Source organism: Ostrinia nubilalis, chromosome 1, assembly GCF_963855985.1.
Source record: "Ostrinia nubilalis chromosome 1, ilOstNubi1.1, whole genome shotgun sequence".
In the NCBI taxonomy this organism is placed as follows: domain Eukaryota; kingdom Metazoa; phylum Arthropoda; class Insecta; order Lepidoptera; family Crambidae; genus Ostrinia; species Ostrinia nubilalis.
The window spans coordinates 12,370,374-12,391,896 of NC_087088.1; the positions used below are offsets into that span (position 1 = coordinate 12,370,374).

At 37.2% G+C, this 21,523-nt stretch overlaps 2 protein-coding genes across 2 annotated transcripts in view; both read right to left on the reverse strand.

The window, feature by feature from the left end:
- LOC135072802 (mitochondrial ribonuclease P protein 1 homolog) overlaps nt 1-21,523 on the reverse strand; it is a 304,546-nt gene that overhangs the window by 28,718 nt on the left and 254,305 nt on the right. The gene's annotated exons all lie outside the window — the stretch shown is intronic.
- The window catches only part of LOC135072881 (solute carrier organic anion transporter family member 4C1), a 49,574-nt gene that overhangs the window by 21,950 nt on the left and 6,101 nt on the right, over nt 1-21,523 (reverse strand). Inside the window, exons 2-6 of the mRNA XM_063966914.1 lie at nt 14,119-14,161; nt 5,256-5,385; nt 580-747; nt 371-500; nt 77-293 (exon numbers count right to left, since the gene is read on the reverse strand). Of these exons, the coding sequence (XP_063822984.1) occupies nt 77-293; nt 371-500; nt 580-747; nt 5,256-5,326 (586 nt within the window). The 5' untranslated portion in view covers nt 5,327-5,385; nt 14,119-14,161. The remainder of the gene's footprint in view (nt 1-76; nt 294-370; nt 501-579; nt 748-5,255; nt 5,386-14,118; nt 14,162-21,523) is intronic.

Genomic DNA, 21,523 nt, shown 5'->3' on the forward strand with positions numbered 1-21,523 from the left:
TGGATTGTGTATTTGAAGCGAATCGATCAATGGAAGATAAACACAATAATACACTATATCATTTGCAGCATCTCACCGACTGCTATCCACACTGGAATGTGTCTTCTGCTGCCGAGATATGAAACGAAGATAACGGTGATGACATTCCCGATCTCGTAGCTACTAGCGATTAGTCCCGAGAGACTCGATGGTATCTCGAAACGCTTCTCGATTGTTGTGATCACAGAGTTTATGTATCCCGAACTTAACGCCTGCTGTAGCGTCACCAGGAACGAAAGAAAAAATACAAATACCTGAAAATTTTAATACACATTAGTGATTGAAGTTATAGAAATTAATGTGAATTGCATAAAATATAAATGATGCTTACTTTTATACTAGAAAATCTCTGGATGAAAAGCGGTCTCCACGATAAGATACCGCAATCTCGAGCGTCATGAGGAATGTCTAATATTTCTGGAAACATTTGCCGAGGTTTTTCCTTCTCCCTTTCGCGGTCTCTGAAATGGTCATGGAAACATTTATTCGTGTATTTTGTTATTGGGGACATTCGGGCTGGGATTAGTGCGTAATTCTTACCTGTCGCAAATACCAGCTGAGGGATTCCGGCTGTGACATTTGCCAGGTTCTCGAGGCGGGTGTGACGGCGGCGGGGGAGTGCTGGGCCCAGCTGCGTCGTCCCCTCCGCCCTCCGTACAACCCGATTCTGCGTACAATCCCGTCATGGCATACATCGACTCTTGTCTCCTGTTAAAATAAATACCATCATTAGATTATATTCAGCTTGATCCTCGGCGCTGATGTTACAAGAAAATATCAAAAATACTCATTCGTTCATGACAATGGCACAGTAGTAGTAATTTAAGTGCAACTAATAATACATAAGTATGATGAGTGGAAAGTGTACAGGAAATCGTGGGAAACAATGCGCTTTGTTTACAAACATACCTACATCTGACGTGTTTATAATCTTGTTAGGTTCACCTAAGATCAATACAGCATTAAAGGCCCGTTATAGCATAGGCGAGTCGTTATTACATAAACGTGATGGTTGCGATGGTAGCGCATTTTCTTACATAACTTTTCAATTCCTATCATTGGAGGTCCGAAAATATTTCTCATACAATTTGATACCATAATGATCATTCTTCATAAAAAATTTAAAACCTACATATTTAAAAACATAATCATTGATATTCATAATATCACTAATCATACACTTAGTTTTTACTAATATTTGTTTTCATATATTTTTCTATACTAATGATCGAAACTCATAATCATTCGAATAAATAACTATAACATTCATAAATGTGATGTATCCTAATATTTGTTTTCATAAATTTATTACTCATAAGTGTATTTATCCATATTATTGAAAATCATGATGTCTATATTCGTATTAAATCGTATTTTAACATTAAATTAATTTGAAATGGTCCAAAACAGGCAATATTTTGTGCCACAAAACTAACGTGACAGAAACGAATCGCTGCAAAACCGACTCCACGTAGTCTTGTCTGCCCTACCCCTAGAGTGTAATTTAAAAGCCGGAGGCGCGGAGGGAGGGCAGCCCTCGCCCGCTGCTCTCAGCGGCTCAGGCACCCACGCTTGCTTCCGCAGCTTCGGCTTTTTGGATCGCCATCGGCGCCTTCGGCGCCTCGGCGACCAGCCTCAGCCGCTCCAGCTCACCCGGGCGCCAGAGCCTCGTTACGCAAGGGCGGAAGGGCTGCACATCCCGCAGCGCCGGAGACGAGGAGATACCAATGCATGCTGCATGTTTACTTTCATGCTGCATGCTCTGCATGCTTATTTACTTTATTAAATTATATATGATTTTTTTAAAGATACGAGTATGTCTGTTATAAAGTAAATTATTCTGAACAACAACATTATGAGTTGAAGTATGTTCTTAGTAACAACATTATTAATTAAAACAATATGATCAATGAATGTTATGAAGAAAAAAGATCTGAAAATAAAAATTATGTATTTTAAATGGTTCTTGGCAGTAACAGTATTGATAAAAAAATTATGATTACTAACTGTTATGAGCTCCGTTGGTAGTAATAAAAATGTATGAATAAAAAAAGTATGAAAAATAAAATTATGAAGAGAGATTATTATGAACACAAATCGGTAGTAAGACAAAGAATATGATTTAGAATTTTATGTGAGCCAATATAGAACCGGTTGCGATGAGTTCATTCATACCTCAAAAGTAAGGAACCAAGTGATTTACCGCAAGTTGTTGCTATTAGTCACGAAATTCACGAACCTTTTACAGTTGTTAACAAACACAACTTCCTATTCAAACATTTATCTGGGCAAACGTTGTCCGTGACACGATAATATAATAATGACGGAGTAATGAACTGGACATTGTGATTTTAATGTATACATGTTGATCACCAAGACAATGGGTTTAAAGTGAATTTAACTGAACTCTGAGTTAAGTCTAGCAAGATACCCGAAAGCTAGAGTGGATGGTATCGAAGTGAAGACACGTACGATTAGGCGAAGGTAATGTGGGTCGTGCTTGCAGGTGTCGCAAACTTTACTATCATTTTTATCACAGTTCTGACAAGACTTATCGCGTAAAGGTGAGTCGCCACTATGTTCACAAATCTCTATGCCTCGCGTTCTATGCTCCAACGGAGACTCTCTACTACGCTCGACTTTGTGTTCGTCTAACGAAACAGGCATGATTCAGACCGTGTGCAATTTTTCAGGAGAACAGAGTACCCGAGAGGTTTGTAAACATAGGGAATTTCCTCCTTTAAAGTTCACTGTATCAATCAATTCGTGTGCGATAGTTATTGCTAATAGATTGTTTCGACTTATGAATCATACCAATAAAAGCTTGACTGTTGTTTACACGAGTAATATCGGTAGATTTGACCTGTACTTTATTTCATCACTGTAAAATTCCAAAAAACCGGCAATTCGATTTTAATACGAACAACACAATTTGCAGATTCAGGAGATAAGAGATAATATTGTGACCTTTTGTATTTAGTTAATAATACCTATGTACTAGTACGTTCAATGATGATGATGATGAACGAATTAAATTATTGTTAATGTCCCCTAGCGATATGAAATATAAATAGAATAACACGAGTGATTTATACATAGAATAGCACAGCAGCGCAGAAATACAAATCATTAATTATTTTACTGTAATTAAATAACTTGTTTTAATCACATTTGAAGTAGTCACGTAAGATAATTAATATTAAAATTGGCAGTTGACGAAACTTTAATAATATAAAAACAAAAAGAAAAGTTGACATGCTTCATCATCACTTGAATTATAGCAAGTAGAGTGATTAGGAGTAAGTACAAAATCTTTGATAGTAATCCATTACAAGTAGATAGTACGATCTAGAAGACAAAGTAACATTCGTGACAGTTCTAATAACGAAATCGCTTCGCTTCGTCTTCTTTTGTACGTAATTATTTCGCTCTGTGAAGCGATCGCAATTGAATCTGCCAAGATCGTTGCTTTGTTTAGGGGGGCCGGTAATGCCTATTGCTTGCATATTAAGGACATTATAAATTGATGACAGCGCCGTAACAGGCAGACGTAAACACTCACGTAAATATTATTAAAAACCAGATGTCGATCGCGACGGGACAGTTCCAAACATCCTGGTCGTAAAGATCAAATAAAACCGAATCGAAAGTTTTATAACAATGGAACAACGTGAGCATGATTATATTATACGGAGACATTGTGGCGAGACCGACTGTTCGTATCGTAAAATTGGAGGAATGTGTATCAATTAAAATTTGTCAGTCATTTATATTATTGGAGAACAGAAGATAATTTGTCAGCCGAAGAGAAACCGCAAACTACCTGTTTACTCACGGACATTGCAATTATTTGGAAACACGAGATCAATACAACAAATAAGTGGTTTCGTATGATTCATCAGTGATCAAGATAAGTGAAATAATGAATGGAGATGTATCAGCTATAACAACATGCAATCAGCGCAGGCGGCGGTCGGTGTAAGTGAATCTGGGTCATAATCGTTTTACGGGTGATGAACGCTCATAAATAATGCACGCTTTATGACCGGAGCACGGCTCGCTTATTGCTATTTATATTCTCTTTCATAGGTAACGCAAACAGATGATATTGGATTAAATGGAGATTTTTTTAATAACCTCCCTCCCTATTAGAGTACATACAATTCTAATCTTCTTGTATATTGATTTGAGCTTAGAGACAAGAAGCAAAGCAAAGCAGCTCTGCGCAATGGAAGTTGTATAGGTAAGCTCTGCTCTCTACAAAGACATCAGATCTATCTATCTATAGGATACAACTCTATGTTTTAAAAAAGGGTCGATGCTAAGGAAGGTACTGTATCTATAAATGGTGAATTCAATACTTTGTTAAATAAAATACAATAAGAACGTTCTCTACTTTCTTATCTAAAGCGACAGCTCCAAGTTTCTGTTTTTCTTTCGAACAGGTTCAACTTTTACCCTTGTCAAAGATTTGTTCAGTGTGATTGCAGAAAGTAAAATGATAACATTAAGGATCTCTGTTTACTTTAGAGTCAGATAATGTTAGAAAATATTAAATAACATTATTATTTATTACAGACACTAAACTTAAGATACGTTCCTGTAAGTAAATTGCGAAATAATCTGCTTTATTCATATTTACTTAAAACGTCTTATACGAGTACATTTTCTTTAGAAATAGAAAAGTAACCAAATCGTTTGTAGGTGGAACGTGTAAATTTGCCATCAATATTGTAATTGTTCACGCGACCATTATGTTCGAAACACAATAGGCGTTGCCAAACAAAATATAAAAGTACAGGTACAATGAAATGAAATTTTACTACATCAAAGATCTGTTTTAATTGTAAACGCTTAAAACATGACTCGTCAGGTTATTTGGTTTTATTTTTGTAATGGGTAACATTTTCACCAAAATGAGCCATCACACAGAATTTGCTACGATTTTCTGCCGTAGGAAATCCTTTCGAACTTCCAGTGAATTATGTCAGTTGTGAATAAACAATGATTTTGAATTTGGAACTCGTCTGTGCCCTCTCCTGTGTTGGGCCGCGGCGTTCGTGCACGCATTTTCCTGCCGCTCTTCCTCTATCATCTTAGTTTTATTTTTATAATCTGTTTTCCAACCAAAATAGGCCATAGCACAGAGTTTGCAACAATTTAAAACGGCAACCGTATTCTTGTGAATAAAAAATGATTTTGAATTTGGAACTCGCCTGTGCCCTTTCCTGTGTTGGGGCGCGGCGTTGGTGCCGCCCGCGCTCTGCTGCCGCTCGCCCTCCGTCATCTTGCTGAAGCGCGCCGACTCTCACCGCACGCCCATGCCACTCCACGACACTGCTCCACCTGTGACAACAGTGTAATGTAATTATTTGTACTGTGTACAGACGACTGCGACTGCGGCATCGTTATGTTGTTGGAATAAGAGCGATTATGCATTAAAATGTAGAGTCTAATGTGCTACAGACTGTAGAATAAGTGCTACGACAACGCACATTTACCCAATACACGAAAGATATTCAAAATTATTTTCCACTTCAGTCGTATCTTGAAACCAATACTGTGATAAGATCCGTTTCAAAATTTTTGTTAAATAAAATTATTCGTCGTAGAGTCGTCATTTTATTAAAATGATTAACACAATACGAGTAATTAAATGCATAAAATGTGATGGTGTAATCACAATACATAGGCAAAGTGCAAGAGAAAAACCCATACTCATATTGAACACCTAGGTGAGTAAACTAATTTAATTATTTCTGAAACTGAAATAGAGCGTTGGAAACAATAAATTAAATTATTGCGTCTGTATATTTTTGACCATTTAAAACTGCCTTGTTGTGCATAAAAAAAATAATGATAATAAAATAAAACGATATTCACAATGGTTACTCAGTTCAGTTCTATTTTGTAGACTCTACATTAGATTGATCCAGTTTTAAGTACCGAATTTCCCCAACAAAGTGAATTATTTACGCATGTCCTTTGTATCCGTATGTAAGTCACTGGTACACTCACGCTGGTACTTAAAACTAGGTTACAATAAAACGTTTTGTAATAAAAACCTATACTTAACTTTTTTACTCAAAAGGCATCGTTAAGTAGATACAAGTCAAGTAAATTACTGAATATAAAAGGACGCTATTTTCTTTTTGAATTTCAGTAAATTGTAGTACAAAACAAAGTAGATTTACTAGATAGTTGACATAGCAAGGTCGCAATGACGTCTGACGTCAGGCATAACGGCGAAACTTGGGTGAGGGCATTAGCGAAGTAAGCTGTCGCTGTCTCAGTAGTTTTTGTGTGAATATTAAAAATGGTCGAACATTTACATAAATGTTTCATGCCACGGTGGTTTTATGTCTTCGTACACGAACCTCAACATATACTAGTCGTCTGTAGATTTATAAATGGTAGACCACTAACAGAGTTTCGACCACTTTGTTTATTATTAGTTGTCTCGTGTGCCAGGATGGAGACGTTTCTGTCGGACGACCCCCTGCTTAGTTCCATTACAGACCCACACATGTAGCAGACATTAATGATTCATTCACGAACTGTTTATTTGTTTAAAGTTAAAATTAGCATAAATTAGAATAGAAACTACAGGGTAAGAGCAATTGTTTATATCTTTTAGCGTTTTAGAAAGTGACATTACCTCTACTGTATATTCTGTGTAGTCCTTTCAAACATTCGCTGTAAATAAACGCTTTTGGGAACCACTATCTGAAAGTGACATTATTTTACGTTTATAAGTTTTATAATGAAAGTAATTTCATCTCTGTTACTTTTTTCGTTACAAAATACAAGGATGATGGTGGATATATCTGTTATTATGGACTTATTGCCAGTTAACTGAAATGGCTAATGGCTAACGGGTCAAACAACAGACTGTATGCGGATATTGTTGCTTCTATCTAGCTGTGAATTAACTGTGTGTGTACAAATACCGCTACAATAATACCTGACATGCTAAAAATGCCATGTTCGAGTACGTATGACTAAGCATACGCACGTAATATTGAATTATGTGAACTATTTCAATGAGTAAATATGTTATTGGTACTAAATCGAAGTTTTTGATAAAAATCTACATTCCTGAATTGAGATATCAGTATGAATATTATGTATGTTTTCTGTGGTATGTAGATCGAATTAGACCATACTGCAGCAACTTAATATCAAGAATTACCTACTTAAAGGTCTCTCACATAGTTGCTTGATTAAATCGGCAAATAGCGTGCCTGCGAAACTTGTTACTTATTCTGAATTCATTTTGAATAAAAAATATCGAAGTAGCTTTTGCCTAATCCGAAAATATTAGGTGCTTAGCACAACTAGCTCAACTAGTGCTTGCTCAAGGTTGCCGGATCTCAGTCAGTATGTGACATCAGAATTTAGGATACAATATTTCTGTCACAGATCGATTCATATGAATGGATCGTCATGAGAACTATAATGTGTTAGTGTTGTCAAACGCTAAGATATCGATGGGGTTTTATAGTAACGTTCTATCTTAATGGTAGCGGACTAAAAGTTGGTATGAGTGTTCTTTAGTTAGGTGATACTATCGAAAATACTAATTAATAATGTTGTACTTGCCAAAACTGTGAAGAAAAAAAGAAGAAATTATATTACGAAAAATATCGAGTAGAGTATCGATATGGTTTCAAGGTTAACCTATCGACACTTGCGCGGCTCTAGTAACAATCTGTGTTCAACCTGGTCTCACGGTAAGTGTGACGATGAGGTGCTCATAACTGTCCACCCCACGACCGTAACCTAACCGGGTATGAAAGTGGCGCGGGTAAAACCGCGAGTATATGCCTAACAATTGACGTATGGTATCGCACATCCCAACTAATATTATAAATGCGAAAGTAACTCTGTCTGTCTGTCTGTCTGTCTGTCTGTCTGTCTGTCTGTTACGCTTTCCCGCTTAAACCTCGCAACCGATTTTGATGAAATTTGGCATAGAGATAGTTTGAGTCCCGGGAAAGAACATAGGATAGTTTTTATCCCGGTTTTTGAAACAGGGACGCGCGCGATAAAGTTTTTCTGTGACAGACAAAATTCCACGCGGGCGAAGCCGCGGGCGGAAAGCTAGTATTATATATTATAAGTAATTCTCTTTTCTTATGCGAACGCACGCGCACTCTTGCCAATATATCACAAAGCTATATAATACCTATTAGTTTGCTAAAAAAAGGAATATGACGTGGGCTCGGTAGCGATGAGGAAAGATATCTCTATAATACTACGCTATGCACATGTATGTATATGCCCCGTTTGCACTGTTATTTTTATGCGCCAGGCTCAAAGATCCAAAACACCACACTGTGTAGCATTTTTAATACGCGAGGCATAGAACTAGTTACAGCTTTAACGTATAGTGATAAAACTGACCATCTCAAACAATTACACCACAATGCATTGCGGGGTAATTATAAAAGAGCCGTAACGCGTTCGAAATGCTATTAACACGCTATGTGCTTTACAGTATGGGGCATGGCATGGGCCATTGCCATATACACAAAAGTCTTTCAATTTTTATGTAATCTACACTCGCGAGCAAAAGTATGGAATCACTTACATGAAGTTGTTTCCACGCGAACTTGTGTACTAACGAATTTGTTAGGAACAAAAAAAGTGGCACCATTTTAAAGATAAAACTTTTATCTTTAAATTGATACCAAATTCATTTAAATCACACCAGTATTTAAAAAGATATCCCGGCTGATGTGAAGAAGTAACGAAAAAGACATGTATGAACTGTTTGATACGTCGCGAGTTGCGGCCTATTTACCCCCTATAAAAGCACGCGTTTTCGGATTTTTGCTTTCACACGTTGATTCATACACATCTCCGCTTCTTTTGACACTTTACCTGGGATTCTACACCTTCAGAAGCAGCACAAATCGTTGCACTATTGCAAGAAGGGCTCAGCCAGCAAGCTGTCGCACGTCAGCGCCACATAAGCCAGTCCTGGGTTTCGAAAGTTTTAAGACGCTTTCGGGAGACTGGTGGCTTTATCCCGAGACCATGTTCTGAACAGCGCCGGCGCACATCGCAGAGGGAAGACCGTTTTTTCATGTCAACCTCTCTATGAAATCGTCATTTGACTGGAATCGACGTCCAGTAAGAGCTCAGAAATGTTCGTAGGATAGCTGTTAGCGAGTAGACAGTTTGTCTAAGACATAAGCAATAGAATTTAACTCCAAAAAGGCCTGCCACAGGCTCGAAACTGACGGCAGGTCACCGATAAGCACGCTTTCAATTTGCTCGTACACATCTCGATGTTAAGTCGAGCAAGCCACCCCCATAAGCCACTGTTTCAGCGAACCAGCACTGCACAAATCGCTCCTCAGGCCGCCTATAAACCCGACCTCTTCGACTGCTGCCCTGCAAACACAGTTTGCAGGGCAGCAGTCGAAGAGGTCGGGCTCGCCTTCCCATCGAGATGTGTACGAGCAAATTGAAAGGGTGCTTATCGGTGACCTGCCGTCAGTTTCGAGCCAGTGGCAGACCTTTTTGGAGTTAAATTCTATTGCTTATGTCTTAGACAAACTGTCTACTCGCTAACAGCTATCCTACGAACATTTCTGAGCTCTTACTGGACGTCGATTCCAGTCAAATGACGATTTTATAGAGAGGTTGACATGAAAAAACGGTCTTCCCTCTGCGATGTGCGCCGGCGCTGTTCAGAACTTGGTCTCGGGATAAAGCCACCAGTCTCCCGAAAGCGTCTTAAAACTTTCGAAACCCAGGACTGGCTTATGTGGCGCTGACGTGCGATAGCTTGCTGGCTGAGCCCTTCTTGCAATAGTGCAACGATTTGTGCTGCTTCTGAAGGTGTAGAATCCCAGGTAAAGTGTCAAAAGAAGCGGAGATGTGTATGAATCAACGTGTGAAAGCAAAAATCTAAAAACGCGTGCTTTTATAGGGGCTAAATAGGCTGCAACTCGCGACGTATCAAACAGTTCATACATGTATTTTTCGTTACTTCTTCACATCAGCCGGGATATCTTTTTTAATACTGGTGTGATTTAAATGAATTTGGTATCAATTTAAAGATAAAAGTATAATCTTTAAAATGGTGCCACTTTTTTTGTTACTAACAAATTCGTTAGTACACAAGTTCGCGTGGAAACAACTTCATGTAAGTGATTCCATAGTTTTGCTCGCGAGTGTATTTCTCACGAAGGGTTACGTACGTGGTCTGATGAGTATTTATGCGTCTCTTTCATTTTCTTAAGTATGCTCTACATTTACATATAATTGTTTTACGAATTTTAATAAACTGAAATATGATACATTTTGTAAAGCCACACATTCAGCAAACGTAATAAGATCTTATGTCACTTTTTTAACTTTATAAAATATTTTTTAAATTGATGGTAATAATAGAGTGAGCCTTGGAACTGGTGCAATAAACACCTTTCAGTACCTGCGTGCCAGATGGTATAACACCATCGCTCGCCTTATGGCACGCAACGACTGCTCGATGGCATTGTCCCATCACCAAGCAGTGATGTGGAAGTGAACGGGTTTTTAATAGATTAGGACTTTAACGGGATCAGCGTTCCATACAACCTCGATTATAGCTAAGCTAGCAAGCGTTCAACACTCCTATCATGGCGGTACTTTACACAGGTGGCAATAAAACAAACTGTACTGTAACCCTATTGTGTCGATTCTGCGTAACGTGTAGAGACGAACAATATGCCTCAACTTTCGCAAAACCGGCGGGTTTGAGATCTAGATAGTAACATACAATATTGTGTTTGCAAAAGCTTTTGTTAAAGTAAAAGTACAAAGTCGTCAAAATATTGAGTAGGTATTAGCAATAGAGTGGGCGCAAACCTGCATTGTTACGTAACATCTTTGCAGAGTAGAACGAATGCCAAAATTTCAGTCACACACACGCCGCTGTCTGAAGTGAGGGGCAAAGCACATTTTGCGGTGTTTAGTAAAAAAGAAACAGAACATTTGCCAATTTACTAAACTGCCTAGGTATATCTGAAAGATCGCAGACTGTAAACACTGGAAAAATACAAGTTTTTTGTAGAGTTATCATGTAGGTACAGGTAGGTAATGTTTAATTAAAACAATAATGATTATGTTCTCATTTTCTGCGACACTGGGCCTAAGTGATAGCTTGAAAACCTATCAAATATCTATTAATGATTGTGTTTATGTTACAAAAGGATTATTATAAAAGGACAGTAGTGAAGAAAAAGATTGTATTCGGCATTTTCAGTCAGTCATGTACATTTATTTAAAGTATAGTATTAAAGAGATTGAATTATCTGCTTCAAGAGATAAATATCTGAAAGTGGTTTCGAACTTTCGATAATGTTGTTTATACATATTTACCGATTATAACTGGTTACATTAGTCTTATCATACCAGTAGGATCAGAATACATAATTCTCTTGTTCACAATAATTTTCAGTAAATCTTATTGTAACGAAATGTAACTGCCGCTAAATAATTGGATTTATAGTGATGTTATGTGTGTGAATCAGGGCTTGTGTCCAAGGTTAATGTCGTGACCGATAGCTTTCGGTCGATATGGACAACTCTTCGCCGTTACGAAAATTGTTTTCACAGCGATATATCCATTGTAAAGGTAAACTTAAAAGGGTTCGTCACGAAATTTAGATTCATAATACAAATTGTAACAAAAACAGCAATTACGTCTTTTCGCGTAACCTTATCTATAGGTTATGACATTGAGAAATATTAAATTCAAACTGAGAAGGCTTAAAATTACGAGAATTACGTTCATCTTTGTGTCTAATTCTGATAGAGCTGTATAAGACTTCTAAATTGGACTGAAATAATTAGAACATATTATACAAAAATAATAATCACTACGTATACAGGTCTTACGTGACGTCGCAGGGGTTTGTCTCCAACGCAGAAAAACATATCAAGTTACGTAACAGATACCTATCTGTATTAATAGGTTTAGTTTTTGTGTAGTTCCCAAACTAAGATTCTTACGATCCCATTAGTGAGGCCCGCGTGCGTGTGACATTCGAATCGATCGCCAGTGGTAGGTTTCGCCCACCCGCGGCCTCGGAGCCTTTCCCTCGTGACGCAGCATCGGAGGCCGTAGGACTGGGCGGACCTGCCACACTTACCATATCCAAGACTTGAATACGGAACAATACAAACGCATAAGGAAGTCAGTTTTTAATTTCACCCGGTGACGAAGCAAAAAATACGATTTACTGATAACAAATAGTAAAAGCAACTCGGGGACAGTGTGGCTTTTAGTATGGGGCAACAAGCAACATCACTGAAAAATGTGTGGGCCGCGGCCGGTTGAGTCGGGATTCATTTGTTATCTCGCGGGTGCATGAGACTCAAGATCCTTTGAGCCTCAACCCTTCAGGGTTCGCTTTATGATTCACCCGTAACCTTTATTAAAAACCTCTTTTTCCCGACTACGGTAAAGCTAAAGAAAGGACGGTAAAGGTAAAGTAAAAAGCTTTTGTGCACAATTAAATTGTAGAAAATTGACATTAGACTTTTTTATGACCTTAATTAAATTTTACCGAAATGCCACCTGATTATGTGAAAATACTCTTTGTTTCTATACTTTACGCCTATCTAGAGCTAAACATTGTATATGTTTACAATAGGTATTAGAATAATAATTTATAATTTTCAAATTAATAATAAGAATTCTGAAAATTCTATTTTCTATTCTGATTTCTGAAAATTATTAAGTAGGATGAGTCAAACCGTATGACCGTCTGTCTAACATAGGTATATGATAGAGCAGATGTATGTACTTGGTGAATGAATACCAAGAAAACAATGTATTTTACATTTATTAAAAGTTGGCCATTTACATACATTGAGACATAATATTTCTCAATTTAATAGCACGTAATTTTGCTCAATGATAAACAAGACACGTAATTTGCTAATGAGTCAACATGACAATGGTATTCACACGGGAGATCGTATTGGCAAATAAATACGCAATAAAAATCTTCGTTGGATCCTTTTCTCAAAATATGTATCAACGAATTGACATCGGAGCCACGTGTGATGCCAAACGGTCTGAATAGTGAGAACCAGGTGAGGGTCAGTCAACAGTGATGTGAAAACTGTACATTGAAATCATAATTAATACTTGTAGTATACATGTACGCAATACCAAAATTATGCAGATTTTATTCAGATTTCAGCCCGTTTCGTGAGATATTACCTACGTTATTAAAACGTGTAGTTAAGCCGCGAATATTTTTCACAAGTTTTAGCGAAATAGGTATGCTGGTATTGCATTATGATTACCTATCAACAATGCAAAATAAGCAGTTAAACGTTACGATACAGACATCATGTAACTTGAAATTATTTAGGTATTTTAAAATAAATATTTTTGTAAAATGCTATCTCCCGTTGTTTGCAAAGGCGATAATTTGTATAAACTGGCAAATTTTATTTGATAGAGCCGTCACTCTCACCTTGTACCCGCATAATAACAGCACGTGTACAATCCGGTATCAACGCAAGTGCACAGTTTCAATGCACGGCTATGATTACAAAATGTCTTCCCATCATATTGACAAGCGTTGTTTGCCGAGGTCCCCCACACAGGAGCGGGATAGGTGAAGTGTTGTGATTCACGGCATGCCGCAGCGTAAAAATTGAGATGACTCATCCCTGGAATTTTACCTCGCGCTAAGCTTTCTCGCGGGTCGCGACCGTCGACTTTTTTTAAACCACCAATAGCGTTTGTGCATACTAATGAATGCGTTAGGTAGTTAAAATAGTTGTGTGTTTTGGATACATTGAACTATTTTACGAAATATTACGTGAAATGACTGCTGAGAAAAACGTTATTTATTTGATGTGAATTTTAAATTGTAACAAAAAATAAGCACAGAGATATTGTGCCTACTGCAAAGAAAATCTCTGAAAAGTTGATTGGCACACTAATTGTTAAGTAAGTAGTGTTGCAATGAAGATATGTATAATACAAAATCAATCTGTTTTGTGCGAATTAATACACAATGCAATGAACAACACAAATAGAAGATATTGAAAAAGACTTACCGTCACTTCTGTATTTGGAATCGTTTTGTTATCATTCCCGATTCTGAAACAAATATTTTAGAATTAAAATATTTATGCCAGTTCAAAGTACAGAGAATAAGTCGAAAGTAAATTATTGGGACAAAAAAATATAGAGACAAAGACAATAACATACAATCATAGATATTGTCACAAAATAGAGCCCTGGAATCCAAATATGGGGCACGCACTAGCAATCGATAAGCCCATGTCCGCACTACGACTTCCGTGACCTAAGATACCAGCTGTCGACTTGCCTTGGAACATCACGAACAAAAGGAACAACTATCGCCCAAGAAGATATCATAAACAAGGACACACACGATAGATATCAAGCAGATGTGGTTAGACCTTTAGCACTGCTATTACGAGGAAATCAGGACATTGAAACAAGAAAGATAAATACTACAAATAATGAGGATTTTCAAAAAATAATACCAAGCGCTCGGATGCCTAGACAAAGAACAACTGTGACCACAGACATGAATTATCGAATAAATTAGAAGCAAAATAAATATTATTCGCTATCTCAACCTGCTTGGTAAGAAAAAAGAACAAAAGCTATAATAATGGTATTCTAATACATTCACCGCATTTTGTTTTATTTTCTCTATTATACTACGTCTACGTATACAGTCCTATCAACTTAAGCTGAGAATTGCATTTGTGTGAGTGATCGCCAAAAGTACCGTTAGTAAAACACATACAAATAAAATTAATGTTTTATTAAAAGGAAGTATAAAAAACACTTGCTACCAATTGGGCCGATGTAACGACACTTGACACATCCTTTTAAATAAATAAAAACAGGTCCTCGCTCAGCATATGCCAAGGCACGAAGTACCTCGACGCTGATATTCTGCGAGCACCGTTTATAGAGAGGGCGTCCAGCCAGCCTTACAAAATACAACAAAAAGACAAACTTTATAAAATTACAAAATAAAAACAGACTAAAAACACAACACCTTTAAAATACGTATTCAATTTGCATAAAATTTCTTTCATTTGGCTGCTTAATGGATTTCGTACAGGAAATTCACTTACAGTAGGAGCCATTTCACTAATATTTGGAACACAATTACATAAAATTACACGTATCTGCTACCAGTACCGGGGGTGAAGTGAAGTATGTGAGCGGCAAGGAAGCGGTGCGTGGCGGACGCGCCGCGCTTCAGGCCGCTTGCTATAAATAAACCGGTTTAAACCATGCGCGGGACGCGCCGCGCTTCAAGCCGATTGCCACTCTACACTATCGGTGTGCACTCACACAAATGCAATTCTCAGCTTAAGTTGAGAGGACTGTACCACTACCCGTTTAGTGCCTCAGCTAATGCAGTTATCAGCGTGCAAACAACGCGCCCAATTGTAAACAATGTTTAACGGCGACGATGGCGATGTTATGTAGCAATAGTTTTAATCTACTAACTCGACTTCCCTGAAAATCTTTTATGACCTTTTCAAAATTCACGAAAATATACTTACTTGACTTGTAATTTTGCGCACTAGAGCTTTGGAGGACGTATCAAAGACGTAGAAAGGTTAGCGAAATCAGGTTCAGATTAGCTCAGCTAGAATACACCGTTTAATGTTGCCTAAATAACTCGCTAGCCAGTGAAATTTTAGTAATTCAGTAAAAAGGCAGTTAACCGGAATCGCATTTGACCGACATTTAGACTTATTCATAATGCAGAGGAAAGTTTCCGGATTCACGGCCTGGGGTAATTTACTGTTTTCAATATTGGCATTGTGCTCGTTTGCGATGCGATACTTTTTTCATGTGGCCACACATGCTACAGACGGGCGCTAATTTCATTCTCTTGACGTGTTGATACGCGTATGTAGAGCTAACCTAAACTCATTTATCATGATTAGCACTAATGAAAGATTTTTTAAATCCAATTAATTATGGATTATTTAAATTTTAGATTATTATAATCTTTTAAGCTCGTTGATGTCTTTTGGTTGCATTTTCATTGTTCACTTGATTTTCACACACATTAATTAAGTCGTTATGATTACGGCTGAGGCGATAACCAACCGCGGTATTACAAAGTTAATTGAAAATGATTAAAATTTTATGGCCGACGTTGTTAGCCGTGATTAATAAAGGAAGAGATGCAATTGGTATCAGATGCAGTGAAGTGTAACATCAATTTCTCGTTCGTAATCGGAGTGGGAATGATGTAACGGAACGACGACAGAGTCTCAGCTACCGACCATGTAACAGAGGGTAATTATGTAGGCAGCAAGACGAAAGACAACCGCAAGAAAAACACCGCAGTTGCGCATAAAGGTATAAATGCAGGCAACGTGCCAAATATTTTGAAAGATATGTTGTTTATTGTTGTATGATGTCTTACTCTGTATTAAATGTTTTGTACGTATGGAAGGTCGGATTTTATATTGTAAACATGATAACAGTTTTGATAATTTATTAAAAATCATTGACGCAATCAGTCAAATGATTTACTAAATATTGAAACTAAAACGCGGTGTAGTAAACTCGGAAGAAGAAAACGCACAAAACAATAAAACTTTTTGTGCCGATCATTTGTCAGTTTACCTAAACTTTCTATTTTTCGTTCCAAGCTCTTTGAAAATGGCCAAGTTTTTTTGACATTCCAAAAAAAAAAGGAAGTTATTTGAATGTCAATTCTACACTTTAGAGATAACAATGCAAAACGCGTAAGTGCTCTATTATGTCAAGTAATGTGGTAGGCTTCAGACGTTTGTAGAGCCAGTCGCGGTCGCCAGGCGAGCGGCGCGGGCGCAGCGATGACGAGGTGAGCGACCGCGCGCGGGTCATCGCGCGGCCCGCTCCTTGCCAGTTGCCGCGCCCGCACTGATTCATCTCATCTCCTGTTGTGCAATTCGATGCATTGTCTATTAATGCTACCAAACAAAGACAATGCTACCTAAGATGCACTACTTATGAAGGCAATAACACTATTTTAATCATGCCAAAACTAAATAAGTAAATAAATTTACTTACGAGGCGTTCGAGGCCAATTATGGCCCGAAATTTTAATTGGGACACGTTATATTCATTGACCTGGTTGAGAACGGAACCGATACGTTGATATAATCGTACATTTTGAATTGCACCCGTAAGCTTTGTGCCGACCCAGAAATAAGGTTTTTATCTCAGATTGTATATTGCATTACGCAGCTCGTAGCTCGTATGCAATACTTACATGCCACAGGTCCATAACTATGGCCATATTAGATCCGAATGACGTAACAGCTCGGCAACGGTCACTAAGACCATAATAAGCCTATTTAAACTACCTATTCACTTATGCAATGTAACAGTGGAACATTAAATAGCCTCATTTACAGAAACAATATCATGCACACGCAACATTAGATAGAGACGTTATCGAAATGCATATTAAGGTACCGACCGAATAGATTGTTGATTTGACCTAACAAATTGTAAAGACAAAAATAAACATTATAGGTACATTGAATTGTGCCGCTTCAAATTGACTTGTGCTTATACTTTGTTATTTAGTGTCATGGTGCTCTACATCTAAATAAATAAATAAATTAATATACATTCCCATAAATAGGTACATTATATTCGTGGGATATTATTTCATACATTGATACCTACTATCGAACAAAATAAACTTTGAGTTGGCAGCAAGCAAACGAAAAGTTAGCGAACAAGAAAGTTTAAATTGTAAAGGACGTGATGCACAGAAGCGTTATCTGGACGACGAGTTGTGTTATTGAAACCTGAACAGAATGCCATAGTATAAGTATAGAAATCTTTGGATAGGATAGTCTAGGAAAAACTTATGGACCAAAACATTACGGTTTCGAGCACAAGAGAGCGGGGCTAGATGATATATGGACGTAATGCGATGAGCTCAAACGCTCAAAGCCTCTGGTTATTTCATAAAACTTTATTTATGAACCTGACCTGCCTCTACATTTATTACTTGCCATGATTGGGTTTCGAAACAGGATAGGGGCATATAAAGTCGATTTAAGTTGAAATCGGCAAACCATGCCTGACATTTACGAAAAAAAAAATGAACGCTGTCCTTTGCTAGAATGAACACACAATTAGAATGCTTGCCGTGATCCAAACGTTCTGCACTTTCTACACTGAACAATAGAGTAAAAACATAAAACATTGTAAACCTTAAAATTATATCACATAAGGTATACTTTTCATAAAATTTTATATGAATGGATTGGGCCGCATACAAAGGACACTGAGTTCAAAAAGAATTGGATCTGCTGAAAAATGTGTTTACATATTATTTAGGTGACGACTGACGGTACATTTTAAACGTATGCCATTATTTTTGCGAACAGCGATGATGATAAAAATAAAACACGGTAATATTATTTTTTGGATCCGTTGACCGGTCACGTAATGATCAAACCGGATTCTGTTTACCTGCTTGTCCTTGATGAATTACCTTACCTATGTGTGGCATTATTAGTGAAAGATATATTCTTATTTAGATTATACATATTTGAACAGCTTTAAGCTATCAAGAGTCCATAGCGTGATTAGAATTTCGGACACTGAAAGAAAGCACTGAATTTGATAAATGCAACTCGCATACAAAAGGTTTTACGCAGCTCTACCTCTATGGTCATCAACAATTTAGTCAGTATTTTAAAGTAGTACAGTACTTATTATTATTCTGTGGTAGTACCTACATAAAATTGCATTGCAGGTGTATCAGTAGCTTAGTTACTACGTTATTTACAAACAAAAATCAGTCCAGTCCAGAGATAAACAGGATACATTATTCTTAATATTTTCAGCAGTAATAGAGTCCAATTGACGGGTTATTTACGAGGGTACACCGCGAGTGAAACGATGACCTCGGCTTGTGGTCGTCGCATTGCGCAGTATGCTTTGAACTAGTGTTTTGGCATTTCGTTTTGCCCTTAATTATTCGTGGTTTCACATTTACATTTAAACAATCTTATGTTTTATTGTCATTGGCTTTTTATTTTTTATACCATCTCTAATTCTCTACACGTACGGGTGCGGCACATTATGCTGTTATACTGTTCTTGTGTAGTCCTAACAGGCGCGATTTTACCACAAAAAGTAAAATCTGATGTGATCTCCACTGTACAAACTTGTTTTTCTAAATGCCAATTGATACAAAAATATAAATCGCTGCCAATATCAGAAGTAGGAAATAACGTTTTTGTATTACATTCGATAATACCTACAAGCAAGGTTATTATAAATACAGTTTCATTATTTAACTACGTCTGTGTCATACATTAGGTACCATGTCAAAATAATGATGACCATGAATCGCCCAGTACGTAACGCATTATCACAAGAAAAGTCTTCCTTGAAACAGAAATGAATAAATGAGCAAAATTAAGCAGTATTGTTATTTTTCAATACGTAGCTTTTTCTACTTTACAGGCTTGCTAAGCTACAAACAAAAACGTTCGTCAATCAGCAGTGCCCTTGCAAGGTCGCTGCTACCCTCCTCGATTAATTTAAAAGGAACCCTTTTGAGGTTGTTTCAAATTAACTTTATTGCTATTTTACGTGTTCGCACAACGATAATACGTTGTGAATAGAGTATAGTTTGCAAAGTAAAAATACATATTTAAATAATACACCTATTGTCCAAATCAAAGCATAGTGATTCCTAAATTGGAATATTGTGTACATATTTCACAACGGAGTCTACGTTCATGAAATAGATTTCTTGGCATTTACCAAAAAAGATAAGTAACAACAAACAACTGAAGATTCACAGAACCTTCAAAGTTATCCTATTGCTTTTGGTATTTATCGTCTTCCCCATAATTGTTTTGTTTAGTTTCTAGATTCACCTTTTGATGTTTTTCTCCATTTCTTCTTTTCAATCGTGAGAACGCGAAAAAGAGAACGCTATTAATTTTCATCTTTCATTGACATGAAATTTAGCAACTTTACTTTACTTCTCGCGGAACATGATGGTTACAGCGCTTTCATAAGATTGTAGCTGGTATATTTAACAATTGCGATATTCTATGACCCCACCACTTATTGAGTAAAACAAATAGCCGCTACTGATAAAGCTAACCACGTTGTGTCGGTCTGGCCTTGTCCAACCTATTGTGTTCCAAGTTTCCAACCTGCGAATATGAATGGCAACTGTGCGCTGTTTTCCGTCTCCAGTACAATGGGTACTCAAGACTGGGCTTATTTTGTTATTGTGACAATGATATGGCGTTGACAATTTCTAACAAAAAACTTATAATGGGATACCCGGAACGTCAGATCAGAAGAGAGACTGGGTCATCGGGATTAAGTGCCTAACAAACAAACAAAAAGAAACCCTCTCGAGTCAGCAAAATGTGAAATTGAGACAAACATCGCAAAACATATTTATTCAGGTTAGGTAATTTACATTACGTGAATGTAATGTAGGTAGGGTTCGACCTCGGGAGACTATCATCCTTTATCATTATTAGTACAGCACACGTAAGCAGGTCTCTCATCTACGCAATCATTGAATCAGGCTTAAGTAGACGATAATAGAAGTAGATAATTGAGAAAATTATCTCACAGTTCTTGTTAACTTCAACAACAAGAAGTTGTTAGAATGCGATCTCTAAAACTAAAAAAAGTGATTTCTTCACTTAAAAAGTTTAAGACAAGATACCGCTGTCATATCAATAATTTTAGAAAGCATTTTTGCACCACTGTTACAATATTTCGTTTCAGATTTAAAACTGGAGCAGGTAAAATATAAAACGTAGTTGATGCTAGAATTATAAATTAATTTATAGGCATAGTGAAGTCGAAACAGTCAGATGTAGACCGAAGAATCGACAGGCTCATTGAAAGTAGATTTCTAAGCGGCCGGCGCGGGCGCACAGTCGGTTGCTGGCGGCAAAACGCTTGCGCAACGCGGCGCTTGCGTCAGAGCTTGGCTGCGGCATTAGAGTGCTGGAGCGATGAACACAGAAAACAAAGTTAAGAACTTAACTGGACACAAAAAGACAATTGAAAACGCAAATGAGAGAGAATAGACTTTCTATGTAAAAACATTTCTTTCAACATTTCTTAGCCGTACTAAGTGAGGAAATAATTGTATGTAAAATAAATAACAAAGGAGACTATAAATTTATTGCTATTTACTATAGATAGAGGCATAGAGCTTAAGTTTTCCAAATGAGCTAAAATCTTCTTGCATCTACTATTTTCACAGCACATAGTCTCTGGTTGGTTGGTTTCGTGACACTTGTAAAGTTTACAGCCTAACCAAATATGCAGTTTGTCAACAGCCTAACCAAATATGTAGTAATTCTTCAAATAATTTTTACCTACTCTATGACTACGGAAAGTACCTAAAATGTTTTTTATTTAGTTATTTAATTTTTGCGTTAAGAGTTGCAT